The sequence below is a fragment of the Moschus berezovskii genome, chromosome 17 (assembly GCF_049115385.1).
Source record: "Moschus berezovskii isolate FMDL1 chromosome 17, NW_MosBer_1.0, whole genome shotgun sequence".
In the NCBI taxonomy this organism is placed as follows: Eukaryota; Metazoa; Chordata; class Mammalia; order Artiodactyla; family Moschidae; genus Moschus; species Moschus berezovskii.
This window is the reverse complement of record NC_142476.1, coordinates 60810938-60831218: the sequence shown is the minus strand read 5'-3', so window position 1 is coordinate 60831218 and position 20281 is coordinate 60810938. Positions and strand designations below refer to the sequence as shown.

The 20281-nt window shown below is 43.0% G+C and overlaps 1 protein-coding gene across 1 annotated transcript in view; it reads left to right on the top strand.

The window, feature by feature from the left end:
* SMYD3 (SET and MYND domain containing 3) overlaps positions 1-6252 on the top strand; it is a 744849-nt gene extending 738597 nt beyond the window's left edge. Inside the window, exon 12 of the mRNA XM_055419738.2 lies at positions 5924-6252. Coding sequence (XP_055275713.1) covers positions 5924-6025 — 102 coding nt within the window. The 3' untranslated portion in view covers positions 6026-6252. The remainder of the gene's footprint in view (positions 1-5923) is intronic.
* Positions 6253-20281: the final 14029 nt, after the last annotated feature.

Genomic DNA, 20281 nt, shown 5'->3' with positions numbered 1-20281 from the left:
TGTTTAAGTACCCACAAAACATATACCAAGAAGGACCATATTCTGGGCCATAAAACAAGTCTCAATAAAGGTAAAAGGATTCAAGTCATACATGGTAAATTCTCTGACTCCAATGGAGTTAAATTAGAAAACACTAACACACACACACCACAATATTTGGAAGCAAAACCAAATCAGCATCTCCTAGCTCTGTGTCTGTGACTTTGTCCACAGAACTGCTCTAATCCAATCTTCTTATATTCAAATGAGGAAACTTAAGCTCAGGGAGGAGACATGATGTCTTCAGGGTCTCTCAGGTACTCAACAAATATATATGCCTTGGATCAATTGATTAAACACAGCAACACAAAGTCAACTCTTTCTGGAATAGCTCCTCCCACTGGAAGACACACACCTCGGCTCAGCACATCTGTCACCCCTTCTGGGCTCCCTCCTCTGGACACTCTCATCTCCCTTTGTCACACACTGTCCTTCTATAACCCTGTCTCCTAGTTTTGCCAAAGCTCCTCTCAGGGTAAAGGCCAAGTCTTACTCATTATAGCTGCTTAGACAGTATTTCACCTGTGATGCGGGAGACCTGAATTTAATCCCTGGGTTGGGAAGTTCCCCTGGAGGAGAGGGCATGGCAACCTGCTCCAGTATTCTTATCTGCAAAATCCCACGGACAGAGGGGCCTGGCAGGCTATAGTCCATGGGGTCGCAAAGAGTTGGACACGACTGAGTGACTAAGTACAACACAGAAGATATTTAGTGTGTAGACCTTTTAAGGCAATTTTGCCTGCTAGGAGGACAGGTCCTTCCAGGGGGTCCGTACAAAGTGTAGAGGTACAGTGAAGTTGCAGGGGTGCTGTGAGCTCAGGCAGGTCTTCAAAAGCCTCGGGATCCCCTGTGGCCCCTTGTAAAGGGCCCGTCGTGGCTCTGGAGCTTCAGGATGTATTGTAGGTCTGTCTGCTTACACGTCCAGCCCATGCCCACCACCCGCTACCCCACTACTCTGCTTTCATCCTGGATGGGCAGAGGAAAACATGCCTACATTTCCCTCTCTTGTGATCTGACTACAGAGGATTTTATCATGCATACACTTCTTTTCCCTCTGATTTATATCCATATTTAAATCCTGCTTGGGGAAGTCATTTATTGGATTCCCTCAGGCTTTTGGGAGAGAGTATATGAGATCCTTGATAAGCTTAATATATTTTTATTAAAAATTAATAAGAAAGCTATATTGTTTGCAACTTTAAATTATAATTTGATTCAATTCATTTTATTTAATATATGACCGCAATTCTAAAATTTCTTTTAAAAAAATGCTGTGATTAGATTGAAATCAGTTCTGGGGACCCTATCTTTTAAAGACCGCATCTTTACTCCTGAGTGAACCGTGCCTGTCATGTGGCAGACAATCGGTGCTTCCATTCCTCCTGTGACATTTAGAGTCAGTTCACAGGGGCAGCACCCCCCCTTGAAGGCTTCAAATAGGTCCTCAGTGGGAGATTACACCAGGCTCTTTTTAAATGCTACCATTAAAAAAATAAAATTTAATGGAAAGAGATAAGCTTTTCTCAGCACAGGCCGGCTCTGGTTTTATACTTCCTTAATCTGTTTTACATACTGCTGCAGGAAATTAAATCAAAACTGTTCCCTCTGACTTGCATATGTGTGGCAGTTGGGCAGGGCTGAGAGAAGGGAGACCCAGAGCTACTGGAAACAATTGTTCCGGTTTGCCAGAGATTTACTCTAACTTTGTGGCAGTGGAGCCCTCCTCTTCTGGCCGGGCTGAGGGGCTGTGGCCACTGCAGAAAGCCAGCCTGTGCTGACAACTCCCTAGGGCTCCCTTCTTACATCACTGAGAACTGTGCCCCAGCTTACCTGGAGGCCCATATACTGCACATTACTAAATCCTATTTCTTTTTTTTTCTTTCCCTCCTATCCCACCCATGGCTCTGAGAAAATCACAGTATTAACTTGTTCATCATATTTATATTTGGTTTTATCTTCTTCACAAACTCTATGGACTTTTCCCCCAGGCTCTTCATATTGGTCTTCTGCTCCCTGCTATGCCCATTTCTGCTCTGCTTCTAGCCACCCCTGTAGATAAGATCCTCTAATCTTATCATCTCGGCTCTTACATATACACACCCAGGGACTGTCCCCACCCCACTTTTACTTCCAATGCTTCATTCATCACCAAATAAAATGAAGGTCAAATCCAGCAGCATCCTGACCAGGAAGACCTTCGTGGCCCCTCAAGGTGTGCAGAAGTCACACCTCAGAGACCCTCCAAGCCCTCTCCTTGGCCACTGCAGACGCTCAGCAGGGGAAGGCTACATAGCACAGTCATGGAACGAACACTGGGTTCACCCGGGGGCCACTCTCAAGCCAGAGATGAGGACATTGGACCAGATGGTCTTTATCATGCTTCTGCAAGGGAACAGGCTGGGAGGTGTGGAAGTAAGGCTTTCCTTCCTGTCTGTGGCTCTGTGGATCCTGAAGGGCTGCGGGGCCAGAAGCCTCCTGCCGGCACCTGCCCTGTTGTGGGATGAGCAGGAATGAATGGGAAGACTCCAGATCAACCATCATGAACTCTGGCTCTTGAGGAGTAGGCCTTATTCTTAGAGCTGGAAAGGAGGAGGCAGCGAAGCGTATGACTGGAAGAATGGCAGTGAGGAAGGAAGCTACAGCTGTAACAGGTCTGAAAGCATGCAGACGGGCCTGACCCTGTCCAAGTAGTATGAAGGTGACTGTCCTAGCCTCTGAGTCAAGTCCCTGAGAAATATCTTCTGGGGAGGAACCTGGAGAAGCTGCTCTGGGAGTTCTGAGAAACAAAACCAGGCCCTCACCCTGCAGAAGAGAACTGTGAGGAGTGGGGAGGTGAGAGCCCCCGCAGGTCAGGCTGGCCTTTCTCTGGCCCATCTGTCCATGGGGTGGGGTAGAACAGTATGTCTCTTCCTGCAAAGAGCTTTTCAGGCAGTGCTCCTGGAGCATTCACTCCTTTTGTCAGATCACAAGTACATCTGGCCCTCTGTTGAGCAGAAGGGAGAACATGTAAGCAGCTTTTGAGTGAGAGAATTTCCCGTGAAGGGCTTTAAGCATCTCTCCAGTCTCTCTGTCCAATCACGCTCTCACATATGCCTCTGCCTCAGACCCTGAGAAGTCCAGAACAATGGAGTACCAAGGGGGGTCTGGGGAGGAGACAGGAGACATTTGTTCTCTGAATGGCGTCAAATATTTGATTTTGATTTTCTGCCCAAAGACAGCTCACTGAGTTTGGCTGCCTCCAAGGTGCAGGCTATTCCCAACACCTCCCCTACATCTCAGACACCCCTCACTCCACCCACCCTTGGGATTTGCTTGCAGATGCTACACAGGGCAGACCCATTCAAGTTAATAAGAAGCAAATCCCACCACCCTGACTCCATCACAGCCACCTTCTGGTTTTCCAGCTAGGGTATCACGGGTGATGGGTCGGCAGGATTATAGCCGATTCCATAAGCAGAGCTCTTTTCCAGGCTGGCACACAGAGGTGGCGGGCCTTTCTTTCCCTTTCTCTTTTTCTCTCAGCAGCTAAATCTAGACCCCATCTGTCTGCCTGTTTTCCTTCATTCCAGCCTAAAGGGAACATTTTTAAAGCAGCCCAAAAGCCAGGAACACAGGTGGAAATTACTCCTAGTCCTGAACACTTTGCTGCTTCTCCTCCTCAGGAGACTGTGTGCCCCAGCTTTAAAGTTCCTATGCCTTTAAAGATGCTCACACCTAGGAATCCCACCTCTAGGAATCCATCTTAAGCAGATAGTCAGCAAAGGCAAAAAAGCGCTATGCTAAAAGATGGTAGTGATCTGAATTTCTAAGAGTAGTTCAGTGAATAATGATCTATAAACCTGACGAAATGAACTGTACACAGTCATTAAAATGGTAATTATGGTTGGCTACCATTTACCATTGAATAATCAATAGTTGTTATTACTTGTTGAAAGCTTACTCTATCAATTGTTCTCAACCCTGAGGACATGTGAGAATCTCCCGAGGCCAGGTTCACCTCCAGAGAACAGGATTCAGTTGACCATGTGTGGGGCCTGGGTGCTGGTACACCTTTGGAAGCCCACTGGTTGATCTTGCTGTGCACCCAAGGCTGAGAGCCATGGTACTGCCTGCCAGGTATTCTTCTGGGTGCTTAAAAAACCCAAAGTGTGTTTACCTATCTCCTGAGGCACATTTACATGGAAGACAATGGATCTGATGACCCTTCTGTTTGTTGTTGTTTAGTCGCTCAGTCATGTCCAACCCTTTGCGACCCCATGGACTGTAGCCCACCAGGCTCCTCTGTCCATGGGATTTTCCAGCCAAGAATACTGGAGTGGGTTGCCATTTCCTACTCCAGGGATCTTCCCAACCTAGGGCTCAAACCCACATCTCCTGCACTGGTAGGCAAGTTCTTTACCACTGAGCCACCAGGGAAGCCCATAAATATAGTCACTGCACAGCCTGGCCCATACGGGGGCAAACCCTTGACCCTGGTGTAATTTATTAGCACCATGCTCTAACCAACTGATCTGGCCAGCCCTTCTGTTTGGGAGCCCCCAGTTTGGGAAGCTCAGGATGATATGGTTTATAATTTACTGCAAAAATATTTTTGTGGATATTTTGACTATTTATTGCTCTATAACTAACCATCCCAAAACTTAGCAAAGTGAAACAACCACCCTTTGATTATGCTCACAGATGATCCGGATCAAGAATTCAAAGAGATCACAGTAGGAATGGCCTGCGTCTTTTCCATAATGTCTTGGGTGTCGGTCTTGGGGGAAGACTGGAATCTGGCCTGTGCCAGAAGATTTACACCATAACAAAAAATTGGTAGTGATCTAAAGTTCTAAGAGTAGCTTAGAAATCTGGCTGAAATCATCTGGAGGCTTCTTTACGCACATTTGTGGTGTTTAGGCTAGGATGATTTTAAAGATAGGTTCACTCAGAGCAACTAAGCCTGTGCAACATAACTATTAAGCCTGTACTTCAAAGACCAGGAGCTGCAACTACTGAAGCCTAAACAACCTAGCGGCTATGCTCCACAGCAAGAGAAGCCACCACAATAAGTCCACACACCACAGGTAGAGAGTAACCCCAACTTGCCACAACTAGAGAAAAGTCTGTGCAGCAATGAAGACCCAGCACAGCCAAAAGTAGTAAGTAAATAAAATTTAAAGATAGGCTCAGCTAGGACTATCAACCAAAGCATCTACCCTTGGCTTCCCCATGTGGCTTGGGCTTCCTCACAGCATAGAAGCTCCTGTTTCCAGGAGCAGGCATACTAATGAACAAGGCAAAGTTTGCATGGTCTTTTTGACCTAGCTTTGGAAGTTGACAGCATTAATTCCATCATACTCTATTATACTCTATTATTATAGTGGTCACAGATCCATCCAGATTTCAGAAATATTTTGGAGGTAGAATTGACAAGATTTAGTGAAGATTGAAGGCAATGAATGTCAAAATGCGAATGCTATAATGCCATATAACATGAAAAGAATACAAAAAGTATATGTATATGTTATGTGTATCAAACAGATGAGAAATACAGCATGAAAAAAATGAAAACTTATTTTAAGGTGATAACAGCATGGTACCTAATCATTAATATTAATCATTTTAGTAACTCTTCTTAAACCTCTGTTAACTACCTACACCAAATCTAAGCTCTAATAATCCCTGAAGATCATTGCTGGACACCAATTCCAGCAAGATTCAAGCAGTAAGTCCAAGCACCACATTAAAATCACCCTTGTCACTTCATTTCTAGTGTGGAGAACCACTGTGCTGACCGTACTGTAGGCTGCGGGTTTCTCCGGGCTCCTGGCCCAAGAAAAGATGAGGAACAGGTGGGGACCTGCCTAACTTGGGGATCTAATCCATCTTCTTTTTCCTTCAGGCTTTTGATATTATGAGAGTAACACATGGCAGAGAGCACAGCCTGATTGAAGATTTGATTCTACTCTTAGAAGAATGCGACGCCAACATCAGAGCACCCTAAGAGAACCGCGCAGAGCGAGAGCCAGCTTGCACCTTTATTGAATGCCTTATTGAGGTCACACACTCTATATTTTGTTTGTTGTGTGGACCTCCCCTATTGGAAATGCTGTTCCATATTTACTTAGGTAAATAAAAGCAGACATATGGTTTGCACACCACAAGAATCCTTAGTCGTAAAGAAGCATGATTATAATATTAAAAAAAATTGGTTGAAAATACCATCTGGTAATTGTTTTCTTTGCTTTCTTTCATTGGTAATGTTAATGTTTAAGATCTCAACATTAAAGATAGAAAATCCTATTAAAAGCATAACAGAATAAGTTGTAACTTTCTCGTTGGATATACGTTGAGAGCTGGATAGAAATCAATGTGTTCACATTTGCTTCCAAGCAAAAGTTAATGTCTGTTTTGGCAAAAAGCAAGATTTTCAGATACTGTCCTCACTGCTTGTGGTAAACGATATGTGTGTCCATTATTCACGTCCAAATATGTCTCCAACACAAGAAGTTTTGTTCTAAATCTTAGAAAGAAGTCATATTAGGTTTATTAGGTTTTATTAGAAAAGGACAGGAGGTCTTAATGTAAAAGAAAAAAAATTCATATGTCTCATGGCTCTTTGTGTAATTATTCTAAGCATTTCATAACTTTGTGTGTGTCATGCTTTGGGGGAAGGAATTTTTTCCTGTAATTCTCTAAGGTTCAACCATATGATCTACACAGCATGAGACACCATTACCCTGCAGGAAGCAGGGTTCTAGCACCCCAGCTCAAATCAGACTTGCTCCTTTCCTTTTTCTCCTCACTAGTTATTCCCCAATTCCATGGCCTGCTTTTCCTCTTTCTGCTTTAGACAAATACAGAAACCTTTTCTTTTCTTCTAGTAGATGCAAGGTAACTTCTCTTATGGCTCAGTGATCCTGTGAGCAGTTTAGTCCCCTGTCCTTAGAGGAGACTCTGGTAGTAACTGAAACCCTTGGATTCCTGCAGCTGACAGGATTCTCAGAGAGCTTCCTGTCACCCACACCTGATTTTACAAGCAAGGAAATGAGATACAGGGAGTGATGGCAGAATCCAGAGCAGCAACTCTTGTTCCTTCAGGAGCCTCCTCCACCCCCACAGAGGGAGTAGCAAGTCCTTTGGCCACATGGTTGCATGCAGCAGCAGCCATGTCAGAATGACACATGATCAAGCCAGGAGGAACCAACCTCATTTTGCCGCAAAGAAAGCTGACACCTGGAAACTGGAGTCCACGTGCCTCACACCTGGTGGTCACTGTGATCTTCGAAACATGCCTGATCTCCTGCATGCTGATGAGTCCTGCAGCCATCTCACCAGTGTGCTTGGCTGGAGCTGCTGTTTGTCAAGTGTTAGGCATCTCTAATGCACACAATATCTCTAATAGCCACAGTAGCATCACAAGGTCGGTGTTTTGAAGCACATTTTATATATAAGGAAACAGAGGGCTGGAGTTAGGGGCTCAGGGATCTCTCCTGATTTATCAAGTGACCTTGAGAAAGTGGCTGAATCTCAGTCTTTTTGAGAGACCAGTTCTAACCAATTCAATAAACATATATTAAATGGTTGGAGAACTGCCAGGTGGGGCAATGGTAAAGAATCTGCCTGCCAATGCAGGAGACATAAGAGATGCGGGTTCAATCCCTGGGTCATGAAGATTCCCCTGGAGAAGGGAATGGCTACCCACTTGCCTGGAAAACCCCAAGGACAGAGGAGCCTGAGGGCTATAGTCCATGGGGTCGAAAACAGTTGGACACAATGGAGCACACATGCATATTAAATGATTATTGTGTTCTTAGGAGAAAGAGATTAAAGGTCTGAATAAGATACATCCCTCATTCTCAAAATGCAGTTATAGTATTTAGATCAGTTAGCTCTTACTGTATAATAAACTACTCCAAAATAAATTAATTTTGTTCACTATTCTGTATGTCAGCAATTGGACTGACAGTTGCTTCTGGTTTGGCCCAATCTCCATACACCCCTGGCTCTTGCAAAGTCACAATGCAAGAGCATGGATGTGTGGAGAGGAAGAAGTTGCAGCCACATATGCAATCCACCATGGCAGCCCCTACACTATTTCAGCATAAACTCACATTTAGTGAGTTTCATGAAATCCATACACCTTGGAGTGGCTGATCTCAGCTGGGAACACTCACTGTCTGCAGTTGCTGGCGGGTCAGATGGGGAAACCAACAAAAGTCCATCTATTCAAAGCTATGGTTTTTCCAGTAGGTAGGTATGGAAGTGAGAGTTGGACCATAAAGAAGGCTGAGCCCTGAAGAACTGGTGCTTTTGAATTGTGGTGCTGGAGAATACTCTTGAGAGTCCCTTGGAGAGCAAGATCAAACTAGTCAATCCTAAAGGAAATCAACCCTGAATATTCATTGAAAGGACTGATGCTGAAGCTCCAATACTTTGGCCACCTAATGCAGAGTCGACTCGCTGGAAAAGATCCTGATGCTGGGAAAGATTGAGGGCAGGAGGAAAAGGGGGCGACAGAGGATGAGATGATTGGATAGTATCATGAACTCAATGGACATGAGTTTGAGCAAACTTCAGAACATAGTGAAGAACAGGGAAGCCTGCACATGCTGCAGTCCATGTGGTCGCGAAGAGTTGGACATGACTGAGCAACTGAACAACAGAGGTCGAAGCCAATCACAATGCCAGTCCAGAATAAAGGGTAGCTAGACTCCTCTCAGTCAGATGAAATACAAAGTGCACTGCAAGGGTATAGATCTGGGGAGAGGGAGATGCTGTGGCTATTTATGTAGTCCACCGTGGCAGCCCTTAAGCTATCTCAGGGGTATAGAACATTTGGTGAATCTGATGAAACCCACACACCTTCCTTCTAGGGAAACATACACGTATGGGCAATTTGCTTATAGGATCAGGCATCCTTGACTCCCTACAGCCCATCAATGGATTGCCTGGGGTTCTTCATCTATGAAAAACAGACTCACTGCCTATCAGAAACACGGTGAATTTTAAATTCATTAGGAAAAGAAAAAGGTCATAATAGAAAGTAAAGGTAGCCAACTTACATGCCGAATGAGCAGAATTCACTGATAGAGCCCTGTGTTTGCCAATTTTCTGAATGAAAGTGATCAGTCAGTGATGATCCTGGATTAAGAGATTTGCCTTCATGCCTCCTAGAGAAAGCATGATAGGCTTTTAAATCCCTTTTAGCTCACCTCCAGTTTTCTGAGAAAAGGGCTCTTAAGAGGAAGGGGCCCAGCTTGCACCAACTTTTAACAGAAAGCAAACATTTAAACAGTGGTAAACATTTTCCAAACAACTCTACAGGAAAACAATTTAGGAGAAGTGGAAAGGAGATGGAGAATATAATTTAAAACCCACGTCACTGGTGGCTGACAATTTATTGCTGCCCCAGCCTCCATGTCTGCTATTTCATTAATCCATAGTCATTGTAGCGGCAGGCTTTTTTCACATCAGTAACTTGACGCCATTAGTTGCTCCTCTGGGATGAGAATACATTTAAACTGAAAATGAACACACCGGGCATAATTTATAGCCATGCCATGTGGATGCCAAGACTGCAGGGGAGGAAGGCTGCCTGGAAACATGCTCACTGTGAGAGCTCAGTACAGGCTTCCTTTAGCGGGACAGGTAGAAAGGGCAGTCACCCTGTGATGAAGCCAGACAGCCACAAACCACAGAGGCCCCTCAGTCAAGCCTCACCGCAGGGATGAAAGAGAAATTCCATATATGGGCACCCTCCCCTGAGTTGTGCCTTGAAAACTCTTTTCTGGCCCAACCAGGAGGTGATGAATATAACATGGGACATGGTTCTTCTGAGCATTGTCTGTGGAGCAGCGTAAAGTATTGTGAAAAGCAAACACTGACAGCGGCTTTAGGAAAACACCTTCGCCTGAGCTCTGAAAGAGATCAAGTTGCTTGAGGAAGCTCAGCAGCACCACCCCCAAAGTGGCACACCCACTTGGTGTTTTTGAGATCTGTAAATATCAAAATGCTATTGGCTCAGTCAATATATTCAAAACCAATTTGAAATACATCAAAACTCTGAACATGTACACACTGCTATGTTTAAAATGGATAACCAACAAGGACTTACTGTACAGCACATGGAACTCTGCTCAGTGTTATGTGCCAGCCTGGATGGGAGGGGAGTCTGGGGGACAATGTATACGTGTACATGTATGGCTGACTCCCTTCACTGTTCAGCTGAAACTGTCACAACATTGTTAATCAGCTATATTCCAATACAAAAAGAAAAAAATAAAGCATATTATCTTCCATTAAAAAATACATCAGAAAACAATTCTCTGCTCCTCATATTTAGCTTAGCTCCATCATCATCTTTCTACCCTTCAGCACAGAAACTCAAGAGTCACTGACTCGTCCCTTGTCCTTCATCAGAGGACTAAGTTCTGTCTATTCATCCTCTGAAATGCTTTTTTAAATTTCAGCCCTTTTTATCCTTATCCATTCCCAGGCTCTTTGCAGGCTGCAGCACTTCTGCAGACTCCCTCACTGATCTCCTTGCCTGCCATCCCTCTGTTTCCTGTTGTCCATCTAGCTGCCAGTCATCTTCCCAAAATACCTATTTTGTCTTTTCCTCATATATCTCCTCTGCTCAGAAACTTACAGTGGCTCCACATTGCCACTACACTCAAAATGTAAGTCTTCAGATTGGCACTGAAGCTATCAACTCTTATGCTTACTGATCCCCATGTGAACCTGCAACCTAGCTGGATCAACCCCACCCCAACTCCAAGCTCCTGAAATATGCCCTCTTCTTTACCAATTCCTTACTTTGTTCATACTGACTAAACTACCTTTCTCCTCCATCTATCTAAATTGAATCCATTCTCAAAGGTCTAGACCAAGCCTCCTCCTCCTTTTTCCTGTTTAAAAAATCATTCAAACATGTTACATTCTATAACAAGAATTATTATTTTTGATGTTCAGGTTGTATCAGTCTTGAGTATTGGAATCATCTTCAAGCTGGATCCTGTTTCCTATGAGTTGCTATGTTTTGGGGAACACTTTTTTACTTGGTGCAGCAAGATATTCTAGGCTCATCTTACACTTTTGCACGGTAGACCTGGAACTAACCGTTCTCTGAAGATCTCTGGTTTCTTTTACTAATGAAAGGTATATTAGAAGCCCTGATCCAGGTACTGTGTTTGCTTATTGCTCCTAGGGAGTCACAGTTTTCTAGGCCTTTTTATTTTTATTTTTTTCAATAATATTTTATTTAATATAAAATTTGGGAAAATAAACTGAGACATGTACAAAAGAAGAATTCAAAATAAATATTGTAGAAATATTATAACAATGATTTGAGACAAAAGGGACTTATAGATGATAGAAATTAATCCAAAATGGTTCAAGTCATTCTTCAGCGATTTTTTTTTATTTGCATTTTTTAAAAATTTTTACTGGAGGCTAATTATTTTACAATATTATATTGGTTGGTTTTGCCATACATTGACATGAATCCGCCCTGGGTGTACATGAGTTCCCCCTCCCGAACCCCCCTCCCACCTCCCTCCACCCCTTATCTTCCCTCTGGGTCATCCCCGCATACCAGCTCCAAGCATCCTGTAACGTGCATCAACCCTGAACTGGCGATTCGTTTCACATATGATAATATACATGTTTCAATGCCATTCTCCCAAACCATCCCACCCTCACCCTCTCCCACAGAGTCCCAAACACTGTTCTATACATCTGTGTCTCTTTTGCTGTCTCGTATACAGGGTTATCATTTGCATCTTTCTAAATTCCATATATATGCGTTAGTATACTGTATTGGTGTTTTTCTTTCTGGCTTACTTCACTCTGTATAATAGGCTCTAGTTTCATCCAATTCATTAGAACTGTTTCAAATGCATTCTTTTTAATGTCTGAGTAATACTCCATCGTGTATATGTACCAAAGTCATTTATACATTCAATGCAATCCCTATCAAGCTACCAACGATATTTTTCACAGAACTAGAACAAATAATCTCACAATTTGTATGGAAATACAAAAAACCTCGAATAGCCAAAGCAATCTTGAGGAAGAAAAATGGAACTGGGGGAATTAACCTGCTGGACTTCAGGCTCTACTACAAAGCCACAGTCATCAAGACAGTATGGTACTGGCATAAAGACAGAAATATAGATCAATGGAACAAAATAGAAAGCCCAGAGATAAATCCACGCACCTATGGACACCTTATCTTCGACAAAGGAGGCAAGAATATAAAATGGAGAAAAGACAGTCTCTTTAACAAGTGGTGCTGGGAAAACTGGTCAGCCACTTGTAAAAGAATGAAACTAGAACACTTCCTAACCATACACCAAAATAAACTTAAAATGGATTAGAGAGCTAAATGTAAGACCAGATTCTATAAAACTCCTAGAGGAGAACATAGGCAAAACACTCTCTGACATAAATCACAGCAGGATCCTCCAAGACCCACCTCCCAGAATATTGGAAATAAAAGCAAAAATAAACAAATGGGACCCAATTAAAATCAAAAGCTTCTGCACAGCAAAGGAAACTATAAGCAAGGTGAAAAGACAGCCTTCAGAATGGGAGAAAATAACAGCAAATGAAGCAACGGATAAAGGATTAATCTCCAAAATATACAAGCAGCTCCTGCAGCTCAATTCCAGAAAAATAAATGACCCAATCAAAAAATGGGCCAAAGAACTAAACAGACATTTCTCCAAAGAAGACATACAGATGGCTAACAAACACATGAAAAATGCTCAACATCCCTCATAATCAGAGAAATGCAAATCAAAACCACAATGAGATACCATCTCACACCAGTCAGAATGGCTGCTATCCAAAAGTCTACATGCAATAAATGCTGGAGAGGGTGTGGAGAGAAGGGAACCCTCTTACACTGTTGGTGGGAATGCAAACTAGTACAACCACTATGGAGAACAGTGTGGAGATTCCTTAAAACTGGAAATAGAACTGCCATATGATCCAGCAATCGCACTCCTGGGCATACACACCGAGGAAACCAGAATTGAAAGAGACACATGTACTCCAATGTTCATTGTAGCACTGTTTATAATAGCCAGCACATGGAAGCAACCTAGATGTCCATCTGCAGACGAATCTAGGCCTTTTTAAAATCATGAGCTCACACTGATACCACTGATTAAACTTCAACTTCTGCAGGGCTCCCCTAGTGGCTCAGTGCTAAAAGAATTCACCTGCCAATGCAGGAGACATGGGCTTCATTCCTGATCTGGGAAGACTGCACATGCTGCGGACCAACTAAGCCCAAGCACCACAACAATTGAGCCTGTGCTCTGGAGCCCAGGGCCTCCAACAAGAGAAGCCCCTGCACTGAGAAGCCTGTGCACCAGAACTGGACAGTAGACCCTGCTTGCTGAAACTAGAGAAAAGCCTGCACAGCAACAAAGATCCAACACAGCCAAAAAAAAGAAAGAAATTATATTTAAAAAAATCCAGCATCTAGGTTATTCTTCTTCTTCCTCCTCCTTCCATATTTGTACTTCTCTCATACACACACAATAGTTCCAAAATTATGACTATGACCACCACTAAGAGCAAAACTACCAAGTGAAATTTAAGTTTTCTAGTGCTTCTGGTTCTTAAGCAAAAGAGACTGTATTTTCAGAATCCTATGTTTAAAATTTTGAATTAAACTTTGCTATGTGATTGTGTCATCAATTTGATATCCAGTTAGGTTTCTTTCTTTTGTTTATTCAACTTTACAGTTTGTCCCATTATTGATGTATGCTGGTAATATAAATATCAAAGTAATATATTAATATATATTTTGCTACTATAAATAATGCCATAATGAAAAACTGTGTGCCTATTTTTTATTGTCCTATGGCTAGAGATGTACACTCAGGGTAATTTCCTAAAAGTGGAATTTATGAATCAAATGGTAAATGTACATATAATAGGTACTATCAAATTTACCTTGACAGGTGTAATATAATTATGCCTGTATCCCCTCAGCCTTTCCAACAGAATGGATTCTTCTAAGCTGATAGGTGAGAAATGGTAGGTATCTCAATGTGGTTTAAATTTTCATTCTCCTTATTAGTGAAGTTGGATGTCTTCAAATATTTAAAGACTTTTTGCCTATCTTTTGTGAACCATCTTTACATGCCTTTTGTCCATTTTTCTATCAGATTTTTTGTTTTTTCCCCTCATGATATTTATATAATAGGGAGATTTTCCCTTTATAATAAATAATCTCTCAGTTTGTCATTTGCTTTTTGACTTTGCTTTACTTTTTTGCCCTGAGTTCCTTTGGACAGAAGTTTCAAAAACATTCCATAAGAACTCTACTCCATGATAAACCAGCTTCCAGTTATAAAACTAGTAAGCACAACCAACTTTCCTCACATGTTTCTTGACTCAACAATTCATAAATTTGTTAGGTAGGAAGTTAGGTATGAGGAAGGAGGAGTGGCCTAGCTAAAAAGGATGCAAGTTGATCTCTAAACCCCATCCCAGACACACCAAGGAGAGCTCACAGATATGGTACAAAAATAACCACAGAGACTTCTCTACCTCCTGCACGTGTGCCCTAAGTACACGGTGGATACAAAATAACCACAGGGACTTAAAGTAACCTTAAGCAGCTAGGAGCCCATTCAGTTCAATTCAGTTCAGTCGCTCAGTCGTGTCTGACTCTTTGCAACCCCATGAATCACAGCACGCCAGGCCTCCCTGTCCATCACCAGCTCCTAGAGTTCACTCAAACTCATGTCCATCGAGTTGGTGATGCCATTCATCCATCTCATTCTCTGTCATCCCCGTCTCCTCCCGCCCCCAATCCCTCCCAGCATCAGAGTCTTTTCCAGTGAGTCAACTCTTCACATGAGGTGGCCAAAGTATTGGAGTTTCAGCTTTAGCATCAGTCCTTCAATGAACACCCAGGATTGATCTCCTTTAGAATGGACTGGTTGGATCTCCTTGCAGTCCAAAGGAGCCCATTAATGGTTCATAAATATTCTACACATATATACATCTGATTATAACAGACAGGATTATGGGAAGACATACACAAAGAGCCTGCTGTCATATAACTTGCAGCTGTCAGTCGGCCTTGAGCGTATGCCCATTTGCACTCCCTTTCTTGACTGGTGGTGGGTACAAGCCCTGTTCTGCACAGGGCACAACCAAAAGGAAGAGACAGGAAGTATAAAAAGGGGGAAGCCAAGAGGGATAGGGAGGATGACTCCTTTGTGGTTGGTTTGCTCCCGTAACTTGGGAACGTCTGTGTAATAAAAGATCTGTCTGGTTGAGCTGAACTGAGCTGTAACTTGTCTCTTGTTTTAAACCCTTTAGTCCATCATCCAAATTTTTGTTGCAATGAGACAACAACTGAGGAAGAGAAATAAACTGACCTGACATTCAGTGCCAGGACTTGATGCCTTGGGAGTGTTAACTTAAAGGTTGGGACCTGAACCCCAGCCAGTGGCTTACTTATCCAAGAGGCTCAATCCAAGTGCCTGAGGCTGGCCTCCCTGCCTTCAAAACCTTACGGCCTTGCACTCCTGACAGAAGATGCCTTAAAATGCTGTCTTGGGGGAAAGCTATTTTTATCACCCACTTAGTGAAACAACTGAAGAGGAGAGGACGTTTATGGATGTCTGATCAAAGGATCCTCAGATAGCAAGTACTGCTGATGCAAAATCCGGACTGACTATATCTCCTTGTGAGGTTCTTAACCTAGCTACAATTCTGCCCACTCAAGGGCTCTCTCCCCTTCCACTGTTGTCTAGAAACCATTAGACCATTGGACAAAGCCACGAGAGGGATTGTCAAAAGATCCCATGACCAATCCTGAGAAAATCTGGTACCCTGATGGAAGCAGCTTTTTGATAGAAAAAGGAAAGCAAGACGTGCAGTAAAGTATTCTTCAATTTGGAGACCACAGAGGCTAAAACTTTACCACCAGGAGCTTCAGCCCAACTGGCTGAGCTCATAGCTCTGACTGGAGCTTTAGAGCCGGGGAAAACAAAAGCAGTAGCTATTTACACTGACTCCACGTATGCCTTTCTGGTGCTACATGCATATGCTGCCAGTTGGAAAGAGAGGGGCCACATGACCACCCGAGATCCCCGATCAAATATGTTGACCAAATCCTTAAGCTCCTGGAATCAGTCCATCTGCCCGCTGAGGTTTCCATCTCCCACTGCAGGAGACACCACAAACAAAGTATACAGCTGGCACGAGGAAACCGAACTGCCAATCAGGTGCCTGAGAGAGCAGCGTTACAGAACTGTGACGTCACAGTGGTTGCTACCCTAGTTCCACTGTCTACCTTGCCAGAAACTGCTTCATATACTGAAGGTGAGGCATCAAAGCTAAGAGTGAGGGCTTTCAACAAGACCATGTGGGGTGCTTCCAAAAGGAGGGGCTCTTCTTTCTGCCCGGGAACCCCGAATGGAAGTTGGTCAGCTCCCTATACGCCACCATTATTTAGTAGGCAAAGCCCTCCAGAGATTACTAGAAAGGCCTTCAGGGGAACAGGCCTCCAAACGACCATCAGACAAGTGGTGTCCTTGTGTCCCACTTGCCAATTAAACAACCCCCAAGGAGCTTGAAAACCCTACCTGGCCCAGCCCAGTGGCAAGCAACCTAACCAAGAGAAGACTGGCAGACAGACTTTACCGAGATGCCGGTTTCTCAAGAATATAAGTACTTACTCATCATGATAGACACCTTCACAGGCTGGGTAGAAGGCTTTCCCATATGGACTGAAAAGGATGAATAGGTGGTAAAAAAAAAAAGCTACTCCATGAAATTATTCCAAGATTTGACCTGCCAGGTGGCTACAAAGTGACAATGGGACATCACTTACCTCTTAAGTCACCAAAGGGGTTTCTAAAGCCAATGTTTTAGAAACCTATTACCTCCACTGAGGTGCCTAGGGACCTCAGTCTTCAGGAAAAGTGGAAAGAACCAACCAATTCTTAAAATTAGCAATAAAAAAGATAACCCAGGAGACCTCCCTCAGATGGAAAGAGGCTTTACCAATAGCCTTCCTCCAAACTCACATTGCTCCTAAAGAACAGGTTGGTTTTAGCCCTTATGAGATGTTATATGGAGACCTTTTAAGTCAATGACTTCCTTCTAGATCCAGAGACTCAAACCCTCCAATCTTACACTATGGTCATTGGGCAACTCCAATAAGAAATGCGCTTGTGGGGTGTCAACCAGGACTCAAAGGATGGACTCTGAGGGACCACCAGTATATGCCCCAGGGACTCAAGTCCTAATTAAGGTATGGAAGTTAAGGGGACTCCTGAAAGGTTCAACTCCAGCCCACATGAAAGGGTCCCTACCCTGTAATACTTTCTACCCCCACAGCAGTCAAGGTACCAGGGCAAGACTCTTGGACTCACCACTCTCAAGTCAAGCCATGGAAGGACACCGGGGAAGACATCCAATATACTTATGAGCCTCTGGGAGACCTCCAATATCTATTCAGGACTGCAGACAAGTCATTCTGACAAACAAGCAAAAATTAAGTTCCTGGGGATAAGCTTTCCTGGGATGGCCCTTGCATTTAGCCTGGACTATGTTGTCATCTTCCTCTCGGTTTGTGTTAGTTAGGAAAATCCTTTTCATGTCTGTTATTGGTTCTATAGGACCATACTCAGGACACTGCAATGTGGTTCCTGTATCTTCCGTGCTTACTGGTTTGAGTTACTCTTATATAGACCCCTTAAGTCCGGCCATCACAGAAACTATGAAGACTTTCAATAACACTAGCTACTGGGTATGGCCCGACCCAATACTTAAGAAGCTGACTTATATCAACAAATCAGGACTGATCACCAAACACTTAATTTGAAACTAATCAAATCCTAGACAAGGTCACCACAGCAACATCCTGGTTTCTATCAATCAAGGATATGCTCCTACAGTGGTTCTGGCCTTTAATTCTGTTCGCTCCCTGTTTCCTCAACTTTCTCTCTTGGTTTATTTCTACTCATGTCAACAAGATACAGGCTGGTTCCAATGCAACATGAAAACCAACCCCTGACCTCTCTTGACAACTTCCTAATACCGCTCCCCGCTGGATGGACATCAGCAGCCCTTACCAGCCCCTCTTGTTGACAGCTAGCAAGTGACGGACACTCATGGCCCAACTCAGCAGGAAGTAGCCAGAATGAAAGACATCCATTTCCCAAAGAATTGGGGTCCATACACTTGAGGAGGGGAATATTAGATAGGAAATTAGGCATGAGCAAAGAAGGGTGGCCTCGCCAAAAAGGATTCAAGCTGATCTCTAAACCCCATCCCAGACACACCAAGGAGAGCTCATAGATATGCTACAAAAATAACCAGAGACTTTGATGCTGCTGCTGCTGAGTCGCTTCAGTTGTGTCTGACTCTGTGCGACCCCATAGACGGCAGCCCACCAGGCTCCCTCATCCCTGGGATTCTCCAGGCAAGAACACTGGAGTGGTTTGCCATTTCCTTCTCCAATGCATGAAAGTGAAAAGTGAAAGGGCAGTCGCTCGGTCGTGTCTGACGAGACTTTTCTACCTCCTGCAAATGTGCCCAAGCACACAGTGGATACAAACTAACCACTGGGCTTTCTCAAGTAACCTTAGGCAGCTAGGAGCCCACTAATGGCTCATAAATATTCTATACATATATACATCTAATTATAACAGGCAGGATTATGGGAAGACATACACAACAGAGCCTGCTGTCATATAACTTGCAGCTGTCAATCGGCCTTGAGCGTCTGCCTATTTTCACTCCCTTTCTTGACTGGTGGTGGGTACAAGCCCTATTCTGCACAGGGCACAACCAAAAGGAAGAGATAGGAAGTATAAAAAGGGGGAAGCCAAGAGGGATAGGAGGACGCCTGCTTTGTTGCTGCTCTGTTCCATGTCTTGGGAGTGTCGTGTAGTAAAAGATCTGTGTGCTTGTGCTGAATTGAGCTGTAACTTGTCTGTTGTTTTAAACCTTTTAGTCTGTCATTCAAAATTTTTGTTGCAATGAGACAACAACTGAGGAAGAGAAAGAAACTGACCTGACGAGTTAATATTTTAAAATTCATTCTTCTACAATCCATTCTATGATCTTCTTGACTTTAGTCAGCATCTTGCCTTGACAAGGTTCTTTACCTGGTGAAATGATTCAGATTTTCATACCTGACTGTCAGGGTCCTTAGTGGTTTTGCCTTTGTGGGTTGCCTCAATCTTCACTAAACTAGATATACAATTACTAAGATGCACTTCAGAGAATCCCCTGAGTTCAGACACGGTTCTCCTTTACCCGAGTGTATAGCACCAACTTGAAAGAGATCACTTAGCTCAACCAGATCAGTAATCTGTTTCTTCTGTTGATTCAGAGGCAAGAAGAGGCCCAAATAACTACATGGCAATCTCAGCTCCCATAATAATGGTGCCATTATTGTACTTCCTGGAGGAATCTTCCTCCCTTTTCTAAGTGAGGAATGATTTAAGCCATTGAACTTACGCCAGCAGATTCAAAAGTCACAGGAATAGGAAGCAAAAATCTGCAAATGCATTATTAACAGTAATTGTGAGAGAAAACTGTTTACAACCCAAATCTGAAAGATAAATGCTAACCTAGTATATTAAAAGTAAATGTGAAATAAGGACTGTAAGTCTCCCAAATTGTTTCCCATGAACACTTTTTTAGGAAGCTACCAGATGATTTTAGCAGTCTAATTTTCTTGTCTCTCTTTCCTATTTTTCAGTCTTTTATATTTTTATTTTACTTTAAAGATTTTCTCCATTTTAAGTCTCAAATTTTTATAGAATTTTTTCATGTCTGCTAGCATTTCTAACTTCCAAGAGCTCTTGTTTTATATTCTAATGCTCTTTTTAAATAGCATCTTGTTCTTGTTTTATGGATTCAATAACTTATCTCTCTAAGGATACTAATGGCAGTGGAGAGAAGGTTAATTTCCTTTTCTCTGCATAACTCATTTTGACCAAATTACCTTTTTTGTTTGTTTGTTTTATTATCTATCCTTCTTGTAATATATTTTCTCAATATCTGGTGACCACTGGCTATCCATCATAATTTAGAATAGGATTCCATAAAAGAGTTTGGAGATTTTATGGCTTCTGATTATGGAATGCTGAGTTTTGCAGCATAATTCTTTCATGAGGAAAATGCTGGGGGCAGGGGGTGGAAACCACAAAAATAACTTTTAAAACACTGAAGAGATTAAGAAACACTGAGGTACTTTGAGGCTAAT